The following is a 26,102-nucleotide window of genomic DNA, read 5'->3' on the forward strand; positions in this document are numbered from 1 at the left end:
TGCTTGCGTTGAAATTCTTTATTCCCAAACTCATGAGGCCTGGGACTGTGTGAGACACCTTGGGGAAGCCCCTTTCTACCTGCGGCTCGTTCTCTGGTCCCAAACAGATTAGATGGGCTCTGTGTTCTAAGACCCCTGCAGTTCTTCACTCGTAGGAAGTGACAGCATGACTCTTGTCTGCACGAGTCTGCGTATTTTCTAACCCCCGGGTAATCCTGTCCCCAGATCCTACAGTTAACCAAGAAACAGACCTCATTTTCTTAAGATTGGTGTGCTATACTCCAATTGGCAGTCTGTCCTACCTCATGAAGCAAATCTTCCTTTTAACAGAGGCAGCAAGAAGGTGCAGTGGACAGAGCACTGGGCCCAAGTCAGACCTGGGTTCAAATCCAACCTCAGATACCTGTGTGACCTTAGATAAGTCAACCTCTGCCTCCATTTTCTCACCTGGAAAATGGGGATAACAGCACCATCTCCAAAGCACTTAATGGATGCTTATTTCCATCCTTCCTTATAACTTCCTGGTACAAATACACAGACAGCGAGACCCAAAGCTACCTGATAAACATCCTCAGTCAGCTTGCTTCTAGTCTTGTTAAAGAGATATGCCTCCATCGCAGGGGCAAGCCAAGAAGTAATTTCATTGGCTAAAATTTTGTTCTGCTTATTAAGATTTCTTGCTTTTCCATCAGCTACATTCTGATATTAATGTCCTGTATCATGTCTCACATCTGGGACATTCCCCACCCTCCGGGAGGCAGATCTTCCAAACTGATGGTTCTTAAGGGGATGGAGCGGCTGGTTTGACTGGTCCCTCAAGCACCTTCTGAATGAGGACCTTTTGCCCCTTGGCTCTCTGGGAGTCAATTTGGACCTTGAGGCCAGCAGCCATTTTACATCCTAGTCTCTTCAGTGAGATGTTTCCTGGCACCCAATGGCCCCTTCCCCATCACGCAGATAGTAGCAAGCAGTATTCCCACTGCAGACATGGGACCTGAAGTGGGGGTGGGGCCAGGAACGTAGACAAGGGTTAGGGATGTTTGGGCCCAAGTCTGGCTTTCATTCAGACTTGTTTTGTTACTTTTTTCTTTTAAAAAATTATTTTTGTATCGCCAAAATTTTTCCCAGTATACTCCCCGCCCGAGAGCTACCCCATACAACAAATGATATTTCTAAAGAAAAAAATAAACTTAGCAATACATTGAAAAAGTCTGAAAATATGACTCAATATGGATCTCCTATCTCTGTGGAGGAATGAGAGGCCCGCTGAGACCTGCGCCTCAGGGTCTGCTCCAAGAGCTCCTGCATGTGACTAAGAATTGGCCACCTTTGGTGAAGATGCCTCCACCAGCCCTTTTCCAACCCAGATTATTTCCAATAAAGGCCAGGCAGCCAGGATTCTTATCTGTGTGGCGGCCTGTGGCTGGTGAAGACGGTAGGGGCAGACCAGTGGGGCTCCCTGAGTGGGCTCTGACCTAAACCTGAGTGTCTCAGACATGTTCCAGAGCCTATGACATGTTTTCTTACAAACCTTAGTTTCCTGAGTCATCGCTAGCCAGGAGAAGAACTTGTGTGGGCCACCATCCACCACCACCACCACCCACCCAGCACCTACTGCACACGCACCAGAGCTGCTTCGAAAACGTCTTTATTGGTTATTAAATGATAACAGGTACTGCAGGTTAGACAAGAAGCCAAAGCAGTTACAAGTTAAAATCAACACGACCATGTCTGAAAGAGAAACCTGCCAGGCAGGGAGGGTACCTTGGCAGATAGCCTCTTTTAGCAAGAAGAGGTTGGGGAGGGGAAAAAAGGTGGCTGTTGCAGCAGCTCCAAGCGACAAAAGACTGCATGCCTGGGAAGTATCCCTCCACGGCAGCAGTGGACAAGGGCCAGCAGGTCAAAACCAAAAGCACAGAGGAGCCACGACAGACCCAATAAGAAAACAACGACAAGGCCGAGGCCAGGACCCGGGGCACGCCAGACAAACACCACCACTGGGGGCACAACTGCAATCAACACTCCGAGCTGCTTTGCCACAGTGCGTCCAACACGCCACCTTCTTCTAACAATACATCATTTAGCTAAAAGGTAAACAAGCACAAACATGGCCACCAAAAGGGAATGAGGATCTGAGACAGGCAACACGCAGTCACAAGAGGAGCTGAAAGGGATTGCACAGCACTTTCTGGAACCCCAGCTGCAGCTGCTGCTGACACCCAGCTTCTGAGTTGTTCTGCGGCTGTGCATCATTCACCACCATGGTTTTGGAAGAATCGATGTGACCACTACTCAATGTCATGACGTGTGGCAAGCAGCCTGAGTGAGAAAAGGGGTGAAAGACAGGACACAGAAGAGGGGGACTGGTCACAGGGCAAGCATTTGAGACAATGGACAGCTACAGGGTTGCACTGGGAGCCACAAATGAAAAGGAGGGAGGGGGGTGGACCTACCCACACTGGTGAAACCACGGCCCAGTCACGTAGCAGAGTACAGGAAGAGTCAGTGTGTATGCATCAAGTCAGCTGCCAGAGCCCTGGTCTCAAAAACACGAGGTGGAAGGGAAAGTGTCTTTCTGACAGACTGACCCTACACAACGGTGCCTTTCCACTATCTTATTCTAAAGATTCCTGGGGTACATGGGAAGATCCTTGCCCTTGGTCTTATTGCCCTTAATCTACAGGCTTCTGGCTCAAGAAAGGACCTTTGGCACCACCCTTGGTCTTGGGGAGATGGCTCCCCAAACCCAAAATATCTGGAGCTCAACAAAAGGCAGAGAGGGTCCAGATGCCTGAATGCATTCTTTCCAAACTGGCCCCAGCAACACCCAACTGTAGAGTCTCGCTTTCACTTCTACTTCACTCTGGGAACCTATTTCAAATCTGTAAAGACAGTACAGTCAAAGACACCATCCTACAGGGTTTCCTCTGGGATCAGGTTTTGTGCCCTATGGAAGCCTATACAGGATGCTTTGGTCACTTCCTGAGCATTTTCTCAAACCCTCTTTAGAAAGTTGAGACTTTAGAGTGTGGTCATATGACAAGTACACTGCCCCACCCATCAGCCCCAGAAGGAAACATATTCCCCCCAAATGCCCAGTCATCTCATTGGACTTAGAACCACAGTCTTCAATGTGGGCAAGCTCAGAGAGGTCATCTAGTCCAATCTCTTGTCTGACAGACAGATCCTTTCCATCACCCCGCCCCCCGGCTCCCGCCAAGTTAGCCCTCATTGTGAAGGGAAAGGAACTTACAGGTGACTTATCAGACAGCTGGGATCATGAGGAAAAGCATCCTTCCAAGGCTGGCCTGACAACTACCCCTGGAATATCTCCCAGCTGCTACCAGTGCTGCCTCCAGGGAGGGACTATACAGAACAAATCTGTTTCCTCTTCTAACACATAAAGACAGCAATCCTATCCAATATGTAAAAGTTTCCGTTTCCTTCCTTCAGAGTGAGTGGTAGGCCTGTGGCAAACCTATTCCTTACCTCACAAGCCAGGTTCTCATCCTAAAGGAAACACAGGCCCAGGGAGATCACCCACTGCTTTGCTAGGGTATAAAAGGCGGCTGCTGTATGAGATTAAACTGGCACAAGATGAGATGAGACAGGGTTACAGCAAACGGAATGCTCATGGATTGCCTTCTATCTCAATGGAGCATGGTGACTGAGCTCTTGTCATAATGAGAGCTTTCTACAGCTTTCAGAAATAAGAAACTAAGGAATCCTTCAACTGGTGACATTCTTTGGAGACAAGTTCATATTCAAAAGTTGGGTACACCTAAGTACCACCCATTAAATTCACCCACAATTCCATTCTCTTTCCTTATACTAGTACCAATAGGACATGTGAACGGTTGTGCAAAGGAAATTTCTGAGGCAAAATCCAAGGTCATGTCAGGCAAGGGAGTTGGCCCAGAAGGCCAAAAGGATTCTATTTTACCACAGTCTCTTTGGCCTAACAGAGCAAAGAAGGTAGGCTAGGTATTACAGCGGGATGGAGAGGACTGGGGTCTGGTCAGACTAGAGAAAAGTGCTTACAAGAAATCATTCCTGCTTTCAAAGGCAGTTCATGGGAATCCTGACACTGGGGACCATGGAGATTACACACAGTGTGTCCACAGTCTTCATAGGCAGGGGGAGATGAAATGTGACAAAAGACAATGCTAAACACACTTTTCTACAGCAATGACAAAAATGGGACTTCAATTTTTGTTTGTTTTCCCCCCTTTAGGCACTTTCTTCTACGTTTCAAAGCATAAAGCCTTTCTGGGAGGGAAAAATTTTCCTTGGATACCCTGGAGTCAGAGCTGCTAATATTAAGCCTATTTATTTGTGGTTCCTGCATAAGGTCTCCCTCCAGTGATTATTCTATTTCACTTGCTTGAAAGGGGAAATATCTGGGAATGTTTAAACTGACGTAAGAGAATGCTGTGGTTGGTTTGCTATGATGCAGGCTGATCCCCTAGGTGAACTGCCACTGAGTCCCTGGGGTGGTGGTGGGGCTAATATGGCAACTGCCCTGCCTGGCTGCAGGGTGCCAACAGAGCAAGGGGGAGAGCTGGGCCAGGGCAAGTACAGTGGGAAGGGGAGCAGGGCCAAAGGAGAAGGCAGAAGAGGGGGGAAGGCCACATCTCTCAGATCCACTGGTACTGGGCCCTGGTCAGTACAAGTCTGGCATTTTCTGTCACTTTTCTACTTGCCTTAGAAGACAAACTGATGCATATTTTAGATCACAGCAACGATCTTCAGATGGCTAGATTTTCTTCATAGAGAAGGGAAAAATCGACTTGACTCAGAAATTCAACATGCTACTTGTAATAATTTTGAGGACCTTTACCCCTGCTGTAAATGGACATTCCAAATGCATTAGACTTTTCCTAACCTTTGAGTACAATGTGATCATGACTTTAGATCTACACCCAAGGGTGATCTACTGCTGAGCCATCCCAGGAATCTCATGAAGCCCACCATCCTTACGTCCTTTCCTGTTCCTCCATTCTGCAGACACAAGCTAGTCTGAGGGGCTTCCTCACTGCTCCTCATCAATTCAGACGCCTGAGGCTGGCTGCCTTTCCTTCTTCTACGGAGCTAGTCTGAACCCACAACCCCAATAATTCCACAAACAGTGACAGACCGATAGGTCAGCTTTCTTCCAGAATCCCTTCCCATCGACACTATGCTAATGAACCCTGTGGCTTCACTGAGGTCTACAGCTGTGCTTAACATGGAGAACTATACCTACATGGGGAGGGCAGGTAATGGGCACTTCTCACAGTAAGGGAAAACTATGCATGAAAGTTTCCCCTCATTTGCTAAACATTCATATCAGAAGGCTGAAAGTGGAGGTCAAACTGTTACTTCTCTGGCCACTGGGACTTCCACACTGTAGACCCAGGGTGTCACCACCCCCCTCCCACCCCGGCCCCCCCCATCCCCAGATGAAGTCACTGACTCTTCAGGGGAAGCTGCCCTGGTGCTTCCTCCTGCTGGACCCCCCCCCCCCCCGGAGGCCCAAATGCCCAGCCAGCTGGCAATGGACTCCAACCAAGAGGAAAGGGTTTGAAAAAGAAACCCAGAGAGACTGTTTCCAATCTTTTGGACAGGACTGTGAGACACCTTACTTAGGCTGCCCTAGGTGACTCTCGGGGAAATCAGTTACCAGGAACTTAAAAAAAAAGAAAAAGGCTTCAAGTTGGCTTTGGACAGCTACTCTAGCATCCTCATTCAAGGCTGGTCATTCCTGCTTCAAGGTAAATGACAGGATGGACCCCAGGGGGTGATAAGCCATGGGCAAACACAAGGCAAGGAAGGGACAACTAACTCAAGAGCAGGTGTCAAAGGGTCTCCTGTCTCCGCACCTCCAGGCCCAGACCCGTGGGCTGAGAAGCTAGGCCAGGTCAATCTTGTCTCATATCGGTGACTGAGTGAACCTCTGAAGAACACCAGGAAGGGCTGGGGCATCCACACTTTTGATTAAGAGAATGTCAGGCACATTCCAAATGAACTGAGATGAACCTCAAACTTGAGGGCAAAAAACGGGGAGGGAAACCTGCCCTGCCCACATGCTGGCTTCCTGTCTGAGGCTCATCGCAGTCCATTGGCTCAGTTTTCTCCACCTGTCACGTCTCCTGGTTAAGGAGGGGACACCCGCAGCACAAATCAGAGGATTACTCCCCTTCCCATTAAGCTACTCTGTCGACCGCTGGTGTGGACTGAAGTTTTGGCAAGGAGGCCTCTGCACACCTCATACCCTGTCCCCACAGGTACATTTCACCCTACTGCTGGACAGACAGCCCCCTCCCTGGGTCACTCAGTGGAGATACACTGGCACTCTGACCAGCAGGGGGCAGTCACCTGCTTTTCACCTCCCTGGGGAGGCTGTAAACTCAGGTCAGGCTCATGAAGCCCTGGATATTTGGGGACCCTTCCCTTGGAAAACACGCCAGATTGAAAAGAAAATGTTCCTTTTGTTTTTTCAGCAAAGCATTCTATGCCAAGCACAAACAGAAAAACAAAAACCAGAGAAGAATCAGACCCAAACCCTTCTTGGTGAGGACACAAGTTTGCCTTGCATGGTGAGGATTTTAGACGTCTGGACTGTGCAAAATATTCTCAAGAAGGTCCTGGCTCATTTTCAAATATTGTTCCCCCCACCCACCCGAAAAAAATAAATAGCTGATTACGCATCTCTAAAAATGTGTGGTCCATGGGCATGGGCTTCATGTATGAGCAGGTATGTGTGAAGTCTTGAGACTGAGAACACCACCGCTCGCAGCATCCCCGTCTAGACCCCAGGCAGTCTTGTTCTCTACTGAGCTGGCTACGTGCAGGGGGGGGAACCTGCCTGAGCCACAGGAGGAGGTCTGCCTGGTCAATGTTTCCACAGAGGAATGGAAGCTCCCACCAGAGTCCCATGGGAGCATGGACCAGGTATTCTGACCAGAAAAGACAAACGGCTGGTTTCTGGGCTGTCAGGATTTTTATAGGGTGTCTTGGGTTTGGGAAACAATCACATGTAATCCAGTCTCAGGTGTGAGTCCCATCTGGCTTCAGCCCGGGCTTTCCTAGGTTTTCTGTTCTGCTGTTGTGGCTGTCTGGGCAGGGGCATCCGGCTTCATGATCTGGTATGTGATGAGATACTCCGGGTAGGCCTATGGAAAAGCATATATGCATCAAGGCTGTGGCTGGCACCTGAGTGGGTGCTGCACCCTGGGAGGAGGCATACTTGTGTCCCCGCCAGGATTCTCTGAGGTACGCCACAAGCCTCAAAGACACTTCTGTACAAAGACCAGCATGGACAGGGCAAGAGATTCTTGGCTAAGCATTAAGTTAAAATAGGATTTCTATTTTGATCATCACAATTGATCCTCACCCTCCTTTAGTTAGTCTGTACTCATCTGTTACCACTATGCCAGATGCTCTAGACTGGACATTATGGGAGAAGTAGAGGGAGTCTACAGAGTTGGAGGAGGGTGGGAGGTTCCCTTTGAACCAATGGCCCAAGGATGGCAGTTTGCTTTAAATCATGGGCTATTTGGGGTATCTCCAACAGGAAGGGTGGCAGCTGAAATTTTAGTTTCCTTTCCAAAAAGCCCTTCTATAAGCCTTTCCTTTTTATTTTTTAAAGCTCAGAGGCTTTTAAAATCCTTGTGGCCCCAGTTCCAAATTCTCTCCCAAGAAGGCAAAAACCCGCAAACGTTACCAACACGTATAGTCATACAAAACACATGCCCTGATTACCAAAACTCTAAAGAAGACACTGTTTCAATCTGCACCAAGTCCATCATTCTCTCTCTGGAAGTGGATCGATTCTTCATCATGGATACAATGCTTTCCCAGCTGATCATCACAGTTTGGACAATACCGTGTACCGTGTTGTCCTGCTTCTGCCCCTTCACTTTGCATCAAGCATCTCTGGAAGCATCCCCTCATCACTCCATCACATCCACAGGCCCCACCTTTGGCAGCCATTCCTCAGCTGATGGTGTCTTCTCACTTTCCAACAATTTGTGACCACAAAGGTTTCTGTACATAGGTCCACCTTCTCTTTCTCTGACCTCTTTGGGGAGTAGCTTGAGTACATACGGTTGGGCCAGAGGAAAGGTCCAGTTTTACAGCACGGCTACATCTCTAAAAGGAATTATCTGCCCCCACCTCCTAACTGGCCACTCCCTCCTCGGCCTCCCACAATCTAATCTGGCCTCTCTCCCTGCCTTCCCCATTGCCAGCGTCCTCCTTCACTGAATTCCCCGACAGACCATTGTAATGTTCTGGCCCCTGCCTCTTTGGGAGCTCTTTCCCACCCTACATCTGCAAACAGCCCCAGGCCCTATTTTCTCTGGTCTTCTGTTCCCATGGTTTCAATGATCACCTGTCCCTTATATCATGCACTAAGGTTTGTAAAGGGTCTCTGAGATCCAGACTTCTAGGTCTCAGCTCTCTCCTAAGGACCGATGCCACAACTCCAGCAGCCTGCTAGGCCTCTCCACTTCAACGTTCCACTGGCACATTCCCGATGTCTCTCTCCATGTCTCCCCTCCCCAAAATGGCCTCTCGTTCTCCCTAGATAGTATACTGTCCCACACCACCTTTACCCCGGGTGACTAGCCTTCAACATTTAGCCCATAAAGCTTGGCCAGAGTGCCCTCGGGAAGTGTCTTCCTTTTCAGCCTCATTATAGACGCTCATCTACTCCATCTGTGCACATACTTTATTAGGTGGCAGTAAGCCCCTTGGGGACAGGGTCTTGGTCACCACAGAGTCCTGAGGCAGCACACGTGTCATCAATCTGCTGGATGAGTTACATTTTCAAGCCCAGCAGAATCGACACAATTCACTCTCATGGAAAGCTCAGGCACACAGAGCTACACCGAGCCCGTTCCAAGATGCAAAAATTGAGCCTATTTCTGGAAAATTTATTCCACTCCTTGGTAACTCACTTCAGGGTTAAATTCTTGTCATCAGGAAACTTCCCCTAAACCCTTCACATTGCAGTTCAGCTCAGTTCCTGGGTCAGTCCTCAGCAAACCCTTCTGGAAGAAGGAGAGGTCCTGACCTGCCCAAAAGCCTAGGGTAGACTTTGCCCACGTGCTCTGGACTCCTCTTCACCAGGTCAAGACTCCAACAGGATCTTTGGCCTGGTTTCTGCCAGACACAGTCTCTCTGGGTGCTCGAGATTGGTGCCCAATGGATCAGAAGCTTCCCATGCTGCGGGTTTTTATTCTTTTCCAAGACATTTGGGATTGGTACCCAATGGATCAGAAGCTTCCCCAAGACATTTCCAACATAAAGTCAGACCTACTCTGCCTTTCCAACAGAGCTGGATGGATGTTCAACAAATCTCAAGCCCTACTCTGGCTCCTGCTGGCCCACCCTCAGGCCTTGATCTAGCCTCCCATGAGAGCAGAAGCCCCCACCTATCAACTCTAGCACAGGTCACTGCCATGCCAACACCCCCAAATGCTTGTCAGCTCCAAGTGCCCTTCAGCAGTCTCCTCTCCATGGCTCTGCCTGATTATGACAGCAGCCCAGAACAGTGGGAAGGGAGCTGGCCTTGGGGTCACCAAATCCTGGGTTCCAGTCCTGCCTCTGTGACCTGGGAGCTAGCTGATCTTTACTTTCTCTTGCACCCCGCTCTGGCAGTATGGTGGAGCCTGGGGGTCTCCATTCTTTGGAGAATGCCTCTAAGTGCACACATCTGAACACACAAGATTATAGGGAAATCAAGGCCACAGAAATACCACCAGGGAGTTAGTGTCCCACGCCAACCACCTCCTCAGTCCAGGCCATCTGTTTGGGTCTACCTTATGCCTAACATACCTGTTCCCCTCTGTAGATCACATATTCTGCATATGCAAGACCATTGACGCTAGGTCTGCCAATAACAGAGTGATGGCCAGGAGGTGCGTGGGCCATTTTCATGGTGCTGAATTGGAGAAAGGACTTCCCAAGAGTCACTCGACAGAAAAGCATTTGCCTGCAGAAAAAAGAATGGGATATGGTTTTACCACTTATTTTTATCACAGAGGCAGATGGTGGCATGATGGATGGAACCCTGGGCTGGCAGTCCTCCAGTCTGGTCTCAGACACTTCCCAGCTACGTGGGCCTGGAGGAGTCACAACCTCTGCCTGCCTCACTTTGCTCAGCTGCCCAATGAGCTAATCGTACCAACCTCACAGGATCCAATGAGACCATGGTCCTTCATTAGCAGGGTCGGGCACATAGTAGATGCTCTATGAGTGCCCGTACCCTTCCCTTCTCACACACTCGGAGGCATTTTCCCTGGTTGTCTTCCATGCTTAGAACTCTCTCCCTCGTGCCTTCTCTGGCTTCCTTCAAGTCCTGGCCCTTAAATGGCAGGGTCTTCCCTCTCTTGATGATCCAGTTGTCTGAACAAAGCTGTCTGCATGCTGCCTCTTCCACTAGACTGTGCTCCTTGAGGACAGGGACTGCCCTCTGCTTTTCTTTGTACCTTCAGCATCGGCACTCATTAACATTTGCTGACGGAATGATTTTATAGACTCTGTCTCACTTGTTTCTCAATAACCTTATGAGGCAGGTATTAGAGGGATAATAAACCCCACAGTACAGATGAGGAAACTGAGGTTCCAGAATGTTAGCTGAGTTGCCCAGGACTGGACAGTGTCATAACTGGGATAGGGCCCCAGGGCTCTGCTGACTCCAAGTCCCAGGTCATGACATCTTGTCTTCTTCGACGTCCCCATCTCCCCTTCCTTGTTCAGTACCTGCCTGGGTGGCTGCACAGCCTTCCAGAAAATCACTGACTCTCAGAATCAATGAAAGCAGACACTCACCTGTGACAGATGTAACAGGACCTGTCTTTGTGTGTGGGACAGCCAGTACCACCTCCAATTCCATAAACATACTGGTTACTTTTGGAAGAATTCTCTGCAAAATAAATCCCAGCACCAAACATGCCCCCTATGTATGCATGTCTCTCATCGAATCCTTTGTGAATTATGGCATTGATGAAAGGAGAACCTGGGAGAGAGGGAGACAAAAGCAGTCTTTGTGAACCTTGATTGTTGACAGAATATTGGAGCTGAGCGGTCTGACAAGTCCACGCCTCAGCGAGTTACTCCAGGTGTGTGGCAGGCTTACCTGGTAAGATGTTCTATTAGTGGAAATTCTAACTGTGGGAGAAAATCCCATCCCCCCCAAGGAAGTCTTGGGGCTTGACGTAGAAGGTCGTTATAGAGATTTCCCAAAGGCCTAAAGCCCATCTCTGGACACCTTAGAGGCATCCTCCCAAAACACAAGCAGCCTGACTGGCAATCCTGCTTGGAGTCCAGTGCCCATCACTGCAACTCAAGTCATTTCCCAAGAGTGACTTTTGTTTCTACAGCCCAATTTGTCATTTAAATGTTGCAACATGCTAGACAGATAAATTCCAGTGAAACCTCGTCATCATCCTCTTTCATTCCTTAGTCCAGAACCACAGTCTGTCAATGTGCCTCCTACCTGCCTGTGTACTGGTTTGGTTTGGAAGACCTTGTCTGCTTCTCTCATCAGTAATGGCAGCTAACACATTACAGGGAATTCTTTTCACGGTGGATTCCCAGAGTAACACAAGGTGAAGTGACCAAATGTATCATTCAATGCTGTTTCCCTTAACGTCTACTTCACTGGCCTCCCAGAAATGCAGATTCCTTGAAAGATACAACTACGGACAAAATTTTGGTCAACTACCAGTTCTTCAGTAATAGCAAGTCAGGCATCTAAGTGGGAGATGTGAGTTTGTGAAAGGTGTTGTCGCTCTCACTGAGGATGCCCTACCACATCCAATCTTGACTGGGAACTCCAAGAAAAAGAAATCACAGTGAGCCATTTTTTCAATCCAGGGTAGCAAAAGCAGACAGACAGGGAGGTCTGTAGACACTGGGGACAAGGCCCTGCCAGAAGTACACCAGGCAGAGTATTCTAGTGCAGGCAGAGGCTGTATATCAGAGCAGGATGAGAGCGCAGATCTACCACAGAGCATCAACACTTGTAAAGGGTACAGGAACAGAGGCTCTCTGCAGCCGGCAGCTCTGTTTCTCGTTAACCAGCTCCAGAGTCCAGATCAAAGATGGACTGAGGAAGGGGTCTTGACAGGGGGAGGAATGGTCTTTGGCCTCAGGCTGTATCCCGAGCAAACCCAGAAGCAAGCAGCAGCTGTGTGACCCCAGGAGTTGGGCAGAGACTCAGCTCGAACTTCTAGCTCAGTCTGAAGCTGCAGTTCTGTCACTCCGGCTGATAATGACTGGAACCCCAAACAGGGCAAGTCCACAAACCTATTCCCAAACAAACCCAGCTTGGGAACTTGCCGAGCTTGAGACAGTGGGATAGGGATCCGATTTTGTCCTGCAGCACTGAAAGCTCCCGGGTCTCCAGTCTGAGAGTCGTTGTCACTAGCCCAGCCATTCCTTTCCAGAAGTATCTGATACAAAGCTCAACCCAGAAGCAGGCTGGAAGAATGAGCATCAAGGGACAGAACAAAAGCCTGTGAAAAGCTATAATGACAATGGCTCCAGCCCAGAGGAGGACAATGACTGCGAAACATCTGTCAAAAGAGCCTCACAGAAAACAGCCTGGGCATGATTTCAACTAGAATTCCTACAAGAGATGAAGGGCAGTGCTTTTTTCAAAAGAGAGATAAAAGTGTAGAATGAAATGGGAGCACTGGAAGAAAAAAATGCTAAAGAAATGAGAGCTAAGGAAGCAAGAACCAGACAGGGACTGAACAGTATGACACAAGACAAACAAAACTTGGTTCAGGAAATAAATTCCCTGAAAATCAGAACAGACCCAACAAACGCTAATGACTTCATAAGACAACAAGAAATATTAAAGCAAAGTCAAAACACTGAGGAAAACACAAGAAAAGGTGAAGTATCTCTCATAGCAAAAAACATATTAAAAAAACCCTCAGTCCATCGATCAGTATTTATTGAGCATCTGCCATGCACTATGCCCTGAGATAAGCTCTAAGGATACCAAAGAAGTAAAAGACAGTCCCTGCCTTCAAGGAGTTTATAATCACTGGGCTACCTCCAAGTCATGATCAAAAAAATAGTCAAGACACATCAGATTTCAAGAAATGATCAAAGAAAACTGCCCAGATCTCTTATAAACAGAACGACAAAAGCAGAAACAGAAAAAATCCAAGGGCTACCTGATTCAAGAAATCCTAAAATGAAAGCTCCCAGGAACACCACAGCCCAAATCTAGAGTTTCCAGGTCAAAAACAAAACAAAACCCAAAAAACACTGCTAAACATCCAGAAAGAATTCAAGCACTGAGGAGCCACAGCTGGCTCACACAAGATCTAGTAGTCACTACTTCGAAGAGTGGAGAACTTAGAATTCAATATTCCAGAAAGCAAAGGATCTCTTGTAACCAAGAATAATTTAACCAGCAAAAATGATAACACTCCCAAAGGGGAAAAAAAATTAGTGTTTAATGAAACAAGAACACTTCTAAGCATTGTTGATGAAAAGACCAGAGTGCAAACAAACTGTGTGGTGCAAACATAGCAGGAACAAGAAACAAACAAACAAAATTAAACATGATCAAAAGAGATTGTTAAACAAGGATAAACTGCTTACATCTTCATATAGGTACATGACACGTGTTCCTTCTCAACTCTGTCATCATCAAGGCCATACATGGAGGCGACTGTTGTGCTGATCATTCTCAAAGAAGGATGGAAGGGACAGGAAGGTGTTACAGAAAATTATCCCACAAACAGAAGTACACACAAAGAGGAAAGGATGGGAATGACACCTGAACCTCACTCTCATGTCAAAGGAGAGAAGAATGCAGAGTTGAGTGCAGAGAAATAGGGGGAGAAGGAGAATGGGCAGGATGAATTAGGAGCATGCTAAGTAAAGCAAACTCCTAAGTATGCCCCAAACATTTACAGCTCTTTCTGTAGTGGGAAAGAATTAGAAAATGAGGGAACGGTGTACATGTGTAACGTGTGTATAGAGACACACACAGGCACACGCATGAGGGATGGAATACTATTGCTGCGTAAGAAATGAGAAGGGGGCCCAAGTTTCAAGAAGCTTGTAGAAATCATGCTGAGTCCAGGGAACAGAGCTGGGAGAATCTTTCACACAAAGACAATAATACTGTGAAGTCAAACAGCTTGGAAAGATTCAGGAACTGATCAGTGTAGTGACTAAGCACAGCCTTAAAGGACTCCCGAAGAAACAAGCATTCCTGACGGAGGATGCATGGGCTGAAGGCATGCAATCACCCATCTAATGTATATGTATGTATGTACGTATGTGCACATACATGTGATGTGTGTACAAACACTCGCTTTCCTGGACCACACGCGCTTCTAACAGGAGGGGGATGGGAGTGGGGGCTGGGTGGGAGGGAGAGAAGCTGCATTTTTGCTGATTGAGAAAAACCATTATTTTAGAAAAGAATCATTCCTTCTAGAAGGCAACGGTCTCCAGACACTTGTGCCTGATCACATTCAACTCCAGAATGACTGCCACTTTGAAAAGCAGATCAGGCCAATAAACATGCAGGGTCTAGAAGCAGCACTTTTAAACCGTTTAAGCTGAGTTTAAGTTTGAGAAGGGAAGGGGTCTGGAGTGAAGAAAGTTTAAGAAGCCTAGGAGATCACAGTCAGTAAATAAGAGGCTGTGGCTGTGTCTTATCTTGGGCAGGTACGACAGATGTCAACGAGTTGAGCCTCGAAGACCTGCTTTCTGGAACAAAAGACCACAGAAGGCTATGGTATGAAGTGGAGGCATGAAGACCTCATCAGGACACTGGAGGACTAGAGAAGGTGGTAAAAGAGTGAGGTATGAAGGAGGGACAGTGACCTGGAGGAAGGCTCTCCAGATACTAGTCAGGCCACAGGACTCCGTCAGCATAAGTGACATCTGCGTCTCAGCTCAGATACTCAGCAGTGAAGGGACCCTGACAAACCCATGCCTTTGGGCCACAATTTTCTACTCAGCAAAAATCTGGGAGTGGATTCTACGGCCTCCAGGGTTTCTTCTTGTTCTCAATCTAGTATACTATTTACAGGGCCTAGGAAGTCCCTGATAAGAAAAACACAAACCCCAAGTCCATTTCTGTGCAGAAAATGAGAGTGACAAGGTACCGCGCACTGACGTTTGCTGCTCTGCTATCGCTTCTTACCCTGGGGTCTCCGAGCTTGGCTCTTAATGAATGGCCTCCCTTGGTAACCTGGCCTCTTTTGCTGTGATTCCCCCCCGCCCTCCCCCCAGAGGGTCTGCCCAGCACACAACCAGGAGAAGGTGCTCACCGTGGAACAGCATGCGCTCGTTGTGGTGGTTGTGATTCTCCTCCGACACCTCCTTCTGCCTGTGACAGAAGCGCTCCCGTAACTTCTTGTTCACAACCTTCTGAATCTGCAGCAGTGAGACAACATTGGGCACCGGCTGTTAGTCAAGTGTGTCGCCAACTGACGCCGAGAAAGCCGAAGGAGCAGCCTGACATTTGGCTACTTAGTGGAATCATTTTTGTTCTTTATGTCAACATGTAACGGTGACCTGGTCAGTCCTGGGTACGAATCCTACCACAGACACTTATTAGCTGTATGACCAGTGGCAAGTCCCAACTGCCTCCCCTACCATGGAGCCACGTCTTTGTGGGGATGTGAGCCAGCGGAAGGAATGCCCACACCTGTTCCTGCTCATGACAGCTACTGCATGCCCAGATCCCTCCCCAAGTCCTGCCCTCTGGAGGCCCCCCAAGCCTCGGACGAGGGGCCTTCCCATGGGGCTTCTACAGCTCCAGGGAGGAGGGAGAACCTGTCGAACTCCCTGCGGCCAGCAGTCCCTTGCCCTCTTGCGCCGCTGGGCCAGGAAGCTTTTCCTCCCTCTGCCTCTGCTGGGTCGTGGTGACAGCACACCCTCCTTGCTTCAAGGACCTGCTCAGACTGTTACTGTAAGCGGCAGCAGACAGACACAGACAGACAGACAGACAAGAGAGGTCCTCCCCACACCCCTCAGCAGCAGCCAAGCCAATTGTCACTGCTCTCCATGGTGCTAGGCTGGCTTGCACACAGTAGACACCTCAGGCTTGCTACCAGGCTTGCCCCTGGAACCCTTGCTGCTTGGAAGAACCCGTCAGAAGCACAGCCACCCCCCAGGCAGGCAGGCAGGCAAGGAAGGCAGGAGGATCTTAGCCAGGAAGGGAATGCGCTTCACAAAAGGATTTTTTCACCCAATGGGAGGAACCTGTTATACGCAGCATTTAGGCACCTTCTATCTATTCATCCCTCGATAAACAAAGTAGGAAACATGGTCTCATGCTACAGATGAGACATGGCACCCACCGAGTCAGCCTTCCCTGGCTGAGCTCCTCCATCTGTCATCATGGTTGGTACAAACCTGAGGGTGTGCCAGTGGGGAACACCCATGTACCCCTGCCCCTATCCCCATGGGGGGAGCACTGATGCTCCCCAGATGTTTCCATGTCCTTCCAACCCTTGGGAAGGGCCCTCCCAGCCATACTGGGTCATGGGAGGAGAGGGAGGGAGGCCCTGTCCAGTGTCCAAAGGGGGCACCTGGCTCTAGGGGGCGGCCCACATGGAATGAACCATCAAGGGCCAATCTTACCAAACTTACCCTAATGACATTGTAGCGGTTGAAGATCCCTCCAGCATTCCCTCCATCCCTGTGCTCTCGGATTGTACTCTGCATCTATATAAGAGAACGAAATGGCCAAAGTGACAGCATCGCCCAAAAGATCAGTAAGTCTGGGAGGTGGCACATTAGGACTATGGGGCTGGCCTCGGATCCTCGGGAGACCAGGCCAGTGTAGTCACCTCTTACGTCTTCCTGGACTACTTGGCCTCCTCTCATCCCTTCCAACACTTCACCTCTACCCTGTGTCCTTCCAGGATCACAAAAGCATTTGTATTCTTGTATTGTTACTTATCTACAAGTACTTCACTAGTCCAAGAGTAAGGAGGTGAAAAGGGAGCAGTCAGGGAAGACGCCTGAATCTCAGGCACTGCTACCATTCTGGTGACACACTCATGAAGACTCCACAGACAAAGGCCACATGGAGACAGCACAGGACTCGCCATCCATATGTGGCTATTTTGAGCTAGCTGGCACATTCTAGTTTTTATTTCAGAAAACAATTCCCTGAAAATCTGTGTTCTTTATTGGTCTGTTGTCATTCGTCACAACATCAATGCCAGAGATGCCAATGCTGCTTCCATCTTCTATCTAGATTTCCTCTATCGGATGTCCCATCATCTGTCCATCATCTTGGCTGCATAACCTGGCCTGCGTCTCTTCCTGCAAGGCCCCTGCGATTTGCATCCCTCTGCAGAATTCCTCTTTGGTGGCATGGCCCCAGAAAGCCTGGACACCAGTTAATGTGCTTTTAAAAAAAGCTAATGGCATGGGGGGTGGTATTTAGCAACACTCTTCATTCTGTTTTTCCAGTGAGTGTAGGTGCCTGATGAAAACAGCTGCAGGACTTTGGGAAGACAATGCTCTTGCTGGACTCCTCTGGCAATGTGGCTTCCACGGAGAATCTGATTCGGGGTTTGCCTCTGAAGAGTGCCCACATATGTTAGAATCGCTGCCCTACCACTCACTGGCTAGACTACAGCCTCTTACGTCCCCCCAAGGAACACACTCCTAGCCTGGAGTTCTTAAACATGCCACCCATGGGAAGGACTGGACTTGCCAGACTGAACACATGGTGGAAAAGCTGGCACAGAATGCTGTTGGGCTGAGGCTGCTGGGACTTTCTCAATTCTTTTAGAAACACAAAGAGAATGGCTCAATGGAAGTGTTCACAGTGACTTTGTAAGAGGGAAGTGAGGGTCCCCACGGCCCCCAGGATACACCTCATTCAGAAACAAGATCACTTCCACCTGGTGAATCCTGAGGCAATACCTTCTACAACCCACTTCCCTCCATGAGCCTTCAAAACCACAGTGCTGGTATCTTGGGGCTGTGGAAGGTGTTCTTGTAATCTTTGGTTCTGGGTGTCACAAATGGGTGCCAGAGATCACTGTGCAGGGCTATGTGGGCTGCATTGGGGGCAGAGTCCTGGGTTCACTGGGCACCAGTTTCCTTGTCTATAAAACGAGTAGGTCTAATGACCACTGGCATCCCTCTCAGCTCCACATCTATGCCCACTGGGCTGTTATTTAACCGAGCTTGTGTTTGCTATCTGGGATCTTCACACCCTGCCTGCCTCCTTGAGGCTGTCTGGCTGCTTCTGCCAGTGATCTCTTTCAGGTGAAGTGCTCTAGCTTCTTCCTCTTCTGGCTGGCACAAACCCTCCTGTGGTTTTCATGTGCGTTCTTTGGATCACCCCTGGTGCTGGACGTGTTCTTTCATAAAATAATGCCATGAGAAACTGAGATTCTACTAGTTTCCCTTGCTGGTGGTTGAACCTAAGATGGTCTGAATTGAATGCACATGACACTCCTTGCACAGGAAAGTAACATTCCTCCATTATGGTCCTTTCTACTTTTTCTTCATTCTGTTTCCTCAGCTTCTTTCCCTCATGAAAGGTGGTGTGTCCAAGAATCACTGCCCACTACCAGAAACAAAAGAGTGGGCATACCTCCCACTCCTCACCACCACTACAACTCAGTAACTGTGCCAGCCTTGAGACTGACTCCATCTGTCTATACCACTTGGCCCAAATCCCCAGCACCCACAACCTCAAGGCCATTCTGTCTTCTTTAGCCTGGCTCACCATCTTTCTCTTTGTGCCAACTCTGATCTATATGTACGTGTATATGAGTCTGTCTGCCTCCCCCTGCTCTGGGTGCCCCTAGCGTTCCCAGAACACTGACTCCCCTAATTCCTAGGGTTAGATCTCTCTGTTCTACCTCAGCCATCCCTGATGTCCGCCCAATCCAGGACTTGGACCAAACCTCCAATCCGCTCCCCTCTTCCTAACCCCCTTCTTGGCCAGCATGACTGTTCCCTTTTCCTGCCCTCCTCCTGCAGCCCCCTGCTCTGGTCTGACTCTCCTCTGTTCACACACCTGATCCTATGGTGGAACAATGCAAAGATGCTCTACCCTGCTCAACCTCCGATCCCTGCCTCTGACATACCCCACCCCTCCAGCCCCTCCACTGGGAGCAGAAGCTTCTTCCCTGGGTTCTCTTGCACAGATCACAGCACCAGCGTCTCACTAGGCCCTTTCTTCTTCCCTTCCCAAGCCACCCATTAAACATCCTTCCTCTCCCTTGTCCTCAGAATCACAACTGTCCTCTTACCTATTCTAAAAGCAGCGGCCATGCTAGAGCCAGGTCCCTCATCTCTCCAAGCACCCACGGACCTCAACAGCAATGCTGGCCAAGAAGCCTTGCTTCAACTGACCCTCCCTACACCACTCTGTCGGTAATGTCCTCCAACCTGCACACCATCCTCCATGGCAAGTGTGGATGGCCCTCAAGGCCATGTTGGGTCCTCCCCTCCACCATCTTAGGAGCTCAATGGGTATGTTTCTCCTTACTCAAATGACTCCCAGGTCTATCTATGCAGTCCCGCTGTGTCTCCTGAGCCCACAGTCCGACCTCAGCACTTGTTGGATGGCCCTTTCTACCTGGGGCTCCCACAACGACACTTACGGATGCTCTCAAACCTATCCTCCACTCTTCCTTGGAATACCTCCCACCCTTTCACCTTGGAATCTTCTCACCCTTCTGCTCCTCACTTTTATCCCCGATGGCTTCTCACTTCTGAACCTCCTCTCCCTCCATGCAGCCTCTAACTGAGGTTAGGATCCTTACGCCCTCTCACCTCGAGCCACTCAACTTGTCCTCCCATCCTCCAAAGCCCACTCCAAGGGTCTGACCCGGCTTGGCATCTGAAGCCCTCCACACCGAGTCACGTTCTCTACCTGCCAGGCCTTACTACATTCTGATCATATCTTTGCTTAAGATTCTTGGTGTTGCTGAGGAAGAATTCTGAGGTCTGGGAGTAATTCGCAGCCTACGAGGTCTTGTACAAGTGATGTGCGCAGGATCAGAAGAATTAGCTCTGACAGATCCTTCCGGGGATCTCTTCTCTCACTGATGTAAGTGTTCTTCCCCTGCCTCCCCAGGGTGGGGAATCAAGCGTAGTCCCTGGGGCGGGGGAGGGGGGGTTCCATCTGCTGGGAGCCACTCTAGCCTGCTCATGATCTCTCTTTGTGAGTGTCCATTTCCTGAAAAGGCTAGATAAGGCACTTCAGGCACCCAATTCACTGTCCTTTGGACCACCCACCATGTGGATTTCTCATAAAAACCTTCAGCAACCCAGAGTCACAGGCAATTTCCTGACCACAGCCAACCTGTTCCCTCGCTTCTGCTCCCTCCTGGGCCCATCAGCAGCAGCTACAGAACACACACTAAACAGAGCCCCAACACACAGCGGCTTAATCCAGGAGAACCCAAGCCCCTGCTGCAAGCTTGGCATTGTCTTGGCACGGCACAGAGATGCGGGCTGACTGACCGATTAGCACATTCTTTGAAATACATCACCTCTTCTTCTACTGATTGATACTCCTTGTCGTCCGGGGCAAGGTCTAACAGGATCGTTCCCTGATTAACACAGTGAAAAGTCAAGTAAGGATTGGTGCCTACAAAGGGAAAAGAAACAGAGACTGTCACTGCTCCAACGCCGCTGGGACTGGCTTGTTAGACAAAACCCAACATGTCAAGTAAAAACACCCCCAAAACCAAAACCCATACCCCAAACGCCCAGAATGGAAGCTCAGGCTGTGAACAGCCTAATGTGGGCGCCCTCGATGAGGTAAGACCAAGCAAGTGCCTTCAATTTACTGATGTTGGTTGGTTTTATAAAGTTAGGAGAAACTGTCTGATAATGCAGTTCAGCAAAAAGACCATCCCCACTGAGGGTCACAAAGAAGGGGGGGCTGTGTTTAATTGTGCAGGAGGTCCCTGTGGCCACCCTGGCCTTGCCAGTGCTGCTTTCTCAGAGTGGGTCCCCCGCATCCACCTCCCAGGGGATATGGCCTCGGCTCTGCCCATGCTCTCCTGACCTCTTGAGTGGGCCACTCCCAAAGGTCAGGTCTGTCATATGCAAGGGTCCACAGCCCCCTCAGCTTCCAGTTTTTATTATCCTAACTGACTTCCCTGGGCCTAATCCCACTTGTGGAGTCTGGTCAAAGGGTATGTAACTTTTCCTAATGCGGGAAACCCTGTGTGTTTTTTTCCAGAACACTGAACCAGCATGGAAGGAGAAGGCCTCATTTCCTGTCTTCTACCATCTGCGTTCATTTCATGGCTACAAAGGGACATCTCCTGGTGGCCTGAAGGTGCATTTTCCTGATGATCAGTAATTTGGAAGCACTGCTCAGGCAGGTGTGTGAAGGATTAGTTTATTATGTCTGTTCATATCCTTTGACCACTTGTCTCTCAGGGACCAGGCTGGCTTGCTCACTCCTCAGACAGCTCATCATTTTCTGTATTTCCTCTCCGTTTGGTATGTACTCACTGAAAACGCTGCCAACTGTGCTGCTTCCTCCTTCGCTAGCTAGCTGGCTGGTACACTCACTCCTCTGATCAGGATGAGGTAATGGGAAGAGGGCTAGATTTGAAGTCAAAGGACCTGGGTGCGAATCCCAGCTCTGCCACTTCTTGGTAGACCTTGGGTAAGTCACTTTCACCCTCTGGGCCTCAGTTTCCTCATCTGTAAAATGAAGAGGCCTCTGAGGTCCCTTCTAGTTCTAGAACATGGATGATATGACCCTACAATGACAATAGGACACCAGAGAAAAGCTGAACAAGGCTCTTGAGAATGGCCCAGACCCAGGGACTGCTTCTTATGCAGGCGCTAGTGATGGCAGAATCATAGCACTTAGGTCCCATGGAGCTCTTGTGAGCCCTCGTGGCCAGCGGTCTCATGGAGCCTGGGGAGGGGAGACCCAGGGAGCCTACAGTCAAGTGAGGTCCTCGGCAACTCCAAAGCCATGCTTTCCCTAAGACCCGCCCTCTTCTTTTTCAGACACCACGTGAACTTTAGGAGTCTGGCATCCAGTTGCTAGGCCTAGAGAAGTGACGTCTCAGAGGTCATGCAACCTTGTCCTTTCATTTTAAAGGTGAGGGGACTCAGGCCTGGAGTGGGGAAGGGATTGGCCCAAAGCCACACAGGCTGTAAATGGCAGAGCTGGAACCTGCACCCTGGTCCTCAGACTCCAAACCCAGTGGTCTTTCCAGTGCACCATGCTAAAAGCCGTTTATACATCAGAAAAGAGCTACCATTCCTCAACAACTACTGGAGAAGACACCTCAGAGTCCCTGTAAGGGGCCAACACTTGTTTCTGGAAAAGGCCACATAGCTAACAAGCAGAAAACTCTCAGCCCTCAGACCCCTGGAATGGCAGCCCCTGATGCTCAACTCAGTGAGCTTCCCAACATGCCATACTGGCCCAGGGCCCACAGATAGGACCTGCTTGCAGAGAGCAGAAGAGACAAGCAGGACTGCTCGGCTCTGGGCTGACTCTGTTTCCTAGAAATGAGAGGTAACAGCAGCTCAGTGGTGCAGGGGACAGACCACAAACCTAGAGTCAGGGAGGAAGATGTGCTTAGCTGGGTGACCCTGGGCTCTGGACACTCATCAATTCATGGGATTCTCCTAATGGAGCCCTGGCAGGCAGAGAGGCCAAGCGATGTGCCCAATGATGTGCCCAGAGTCACCCAGCTAGTCTGGCTTTAAACTTAGGTCTTCCTGACTCAGAATCCAATACTGATTACAGGAAATCCAGAAAGAGGAAAAAGACTTCTCTCGTTTCCTCCTCCTACCTCCACCCCTTCCTGTTTCTGGAAAGGGGGCACTAAATGACTCTCCTCTGACTTCACCACTCCTGTGATTTCCCTGAACAAAACGGCTAAGTCAGGGCCAGTGCACTCTACAAGAGGACAGGCCCATCATGCTGCTGGGTTTGTGTCCCCACTGCTCAGTGTCCTCCACGGTTTCTGCAGCAAGGGCCGGGCACACAGAAGTGTTTCATGAATGAGTTCCCAATGATTCTTCAGCACAAAAACAATCCATACGCACAGGCTGTTGGAATCATACACTGTGAACGTCTTACCTTGCTGCCCTCCCAAAAGTCTTTCCACCCCCTTGATTAACTTGTGACGATGCCCATATGCATTGATGCCTATTTCTTTCAATTCTTCGTGACCCATATCTGCCAACACATCTAGGGTTATCTGAAAAATGCAAATGCAAATCAGGAGTTAGGACTTCCCTGGGTAGTCAGGACACACCACAACTTCCCAGTCTATGGGTCTGGTAACTGCTGCCACGTTCTTCTGTTTGCCTTTTGATTCCTCCATGGGAAGCACAAAGAATTCCCTCCTCTTAAAAAAATGCAGTGAAATGTGTCCAAATCATGTAATGATTTTCATGTTCTTCATCTGCCCCTGAGTTAAAAAGCATCCGTGCCCAAGTCCCTGAACAGAAAGCCAAGCTCCTTTTGGGAGAAGGATGGCAGGGGAGATTCAAAGCAGATCGACAAGTCATGGCAGAGCAATCAGATACTGAGGCCGCAGGATGCCTCCATGGAAGGTGCCACCTTCGAGACCCTTTAACCAGACCACACCGAGGAAAGGACATGGTCTGGAGGAAGATAACCAGTGAAGGCTCTTTAAATGATGACCTAACAAGAGGAGCCAGTGAAATAAAGGCCCGCTGATGGCCACTACCTGAGGGGTTAGTGGTGCTGGAAGCAAAGTTAGACAGAAATACTTCTGCTCAGGAGCTACCTGCCAACGAGAACTCTCTAAAGATGGAAAGAGCTGCCTTGGAAAGGGGAAACATGTCAAAGGAGTGGGCTCGGTGAAATGGTCGTGTCTGGAGCCAGTCAGTGAGGGGCTCCGAAGGCAGAGGAGGCCGTCCACGGGGATGGCTTCTTCTAGACTCCTATTCCTCATTATACTAGGGACTCTCTTCTACTGACTGACTTAGGCATGGTCTCTACTGGCATTTCTACATGGTTTTTCCCTCCCCGCCTTCATTCAGCGGCTTCATGCTGCGAAGAAGGGAGCTGGGCTCCTTCAGCCATCATGTTGGAAGCTCTGCTGGACAACTGGCCACAGCCCCAAACTTCAGTTGCTTGCTCTCCACCGCTTTCTCTAAGCCCTACTTTATGCAGCTGCTAAAGGAGATTTGCTAAGGCTGCTCAAGACTGCTGCTCTGTAACAAGAAAGCGAAGGAGATATCTTCTGGCATATACGAGTCCAAAATCAGATCTGTTTACACTCTCCAAATAACATATCCTGCAAAACTGAGCAGATTAACAAGGAGAAAAAGATGATACAAGAACCTAGAGGGATTTTTCTAAAGAAAACCAGGTGAGACAATCATCAAACAAAAGAAACAAAGGTAAATGCAGACAGCAAGAAAAGATTAAGCAATGCGGATGAAATCAATGCTTCCACACTTGAAGGGTAAGACAAGGCGACTACAATGTTTAAGAAGGTTTTTCTATTCTGTGAGGACCTAGCGCAGAGCCCCCAGGGTCAAACTTCAAACGCACTCAAAAGAATCAAATGCAGGGTGTCCAGGTTCATTCCCATTTGACTCACTGGCTCCTTAAGCATGGCTAAGAGTCCACACTTACTCTTTCCTTTACCTCTGACAAACCCCAGAGAAGAGGAGATGTGCAAACAGACCAGGGAAAGGTGACTCTCTAGATGGCCAAACACAGGAAGGAAAGCAAAGCACTGGTGAGCCTGAGGCCTAAAATGGAGGGAGAAGGAGGGCCAAGCCTCTCTAAGGGGGCATGGTGACTCTGGCCTGCTACTTCACGTGAGAATTTCGAGACAACCCAAGGCACCAAACAAAGTTGTTCAGTACATGCTAGTGGACAAGCTGGAGAATTAAGGTTCTATTAGGGGCACATATAGCTGGTTAATTAGTGACTTAGACTAGGGTGCTGCTCTAGTACTCCATCAAGATTGGGAGGTGACCCACCAACTCCGTGGGAAGGTGCCAAGTTGACAGGCAGGCTCAGGGGCAGATTACACCCAGCCTGTGCTTAGCTCGGTTCAGAACACCTCATCACCGGGAGAGTTGACTCTAAGAATGGATTTTTCTGGCCATAGCAAGCAACAGCACTGTCTACTGAAAGGCAGAGGAGTTCTGATCGGTACTAGCAGAGAGAAGACCCCACACCAATGAAATTATGGTTCTTCTGGTACAGTCATCAGTTGACCTGCAGAGGTTCCCTACTGGTGCTGCAAAGGCCTCTTTCTACGATGACCTCCTCAGAGACAAGTCTGTATTGATGGATCAAGTTCTGGAGGCCACATCTTTAGGAAGGGCATTGCTGAGCAGAAGCTAATGAGGAGGTTGGTACCACAGAAAGGGGTAGGAGGGATCAGGAAGGTTCACCTCACCCTCCTAATTTCTAAACACATTTGTCAGCATTTTAAATCAAAACACAATCTGCCTGTCTGGTAATTGTGGAGATGCATTTGTACAGGGAAGCTACTTGAGGCTCATTAACTTGTTTTAGTACTTTTCATGGGTTACTTGGGGAGAATGAAATCCAAAAGGAGAAGCCAGCTCTGAGTGGGCACCCAACCCCTACATGGCACTACTGAACAAGACCCTTCTTACCTGTTCTGTCTCAAATATGTCCCGGAGGTGCTCAAGGCCCAGGCTTTTGAGGAACTGGCTGATGTTCATGTCAAGACCTGTCACTGTAACAAGACAAACGTGGGAAGGTCTCTTTGCATGGACTCTGGCTACTTCAAGCAGATGCTGCAGCTTCATTGGAAGCTGTAGAGTCTGGGCACTTTTTGCCCAACTAAGATGCCACGGTGGATTCCAGCAGGTCCAGTGGCACTAAACACATACAAGGGTTTCCACGGCAAACTCTTCAGCAGCGAGTGGGAGGTGTGCATTCCCCTTTCTCTGTAACTGCTGGTTTTTAGCAGTCAGCAGCCTGACCACATCAATTATACATTTCCTAAGTGGCTTAGGTTCCCACTTTTGCTGCTGTCCTGCCTCCAGCCCCCCATAAATCACTGCAATCCTTTCTGCTTAGCAGGTCAACAAACCACCAGGACTGGCCTTTGACTTATTGGAAGAGAGAAGAGCAGAAT

General features: G+C 49.2%; 1 protein-coding gene across 9 annotated transcripts in view; it reads right to left on the bottom strand.

Annotated features, from left to right (window-relative positions):
- Window positions 1-1,632: 1,632 nt before the first annotated feature.
- The window catches only part of TNKS (tankyrase), a 191,367-nt gene continuing 166,897 nt past the window's right edge, over window positions 1,633-26,102 (bottom strand). For 5 of the 9 annotated variants that reach the window (XM_072625530.1, XM_072625529.1, XM_072625535.1 and 2 more), the window contains 9 exons: window positions 25,615-25,697; window positions 23,081-23,201; window positions 21,484-21,678; window positions 20,508-20,605; window positions 16,627-16,701; window positions 15,300-15,405; window positions 10,819-11,005; window positions 9,823-9,979; window positions 1,633-7,154 (listed from right to left, as the gene is read on the bottom strand). In XM_072625530.1, the coding sequence (XP_072481631.1) occupies window positions 7,068-7,154; window positions 9,823-9,979; window positions 10,819-11,005; window positions 15,300-15,405; window positions 16,627-16,701; window positions 20,508-20,605; window positions 21,484-21,678; window positions 23,081-23,201; window positions 25,615-25,697 (1,109 nt within the window). In that variant the 3' untranslated portion in view covers window positions 1,633-7,067. The remainder of the gene's footprint in view (window positions 7,155-9,822; window positions 9,980-10,818; window positions 11,006-15,299; window positions 15,406-16,626; window positions 16,702-20,507; window positions 20,606-21,483; window positions 21,679-23,080; window positions 23,202-25,614; window positions 25,698-26,102) is intronic. The other 4 variants (XR_011970790.1, XM_072625531.1, XR_011970791.1 and 1 more) reach the window with 4 other exon arrangements.

This window comes from Notamacropus eugenii, chromosome 7 (assembly GCF_028372415.1).
Source record: "Notamacropus eugenii isolate mMacEug1 chromosome 7, mMacEug1.pri_v2, whole genome shotgun sequence".
In the NCBI taxonomy this organism is placed as follows: domain Eukaryota; kingdom Metazoa; phylum Chordata; class Mammalia; order Diprotodontia; family Macropodidae; genus Notamacropus; species Notamacropus eugenii.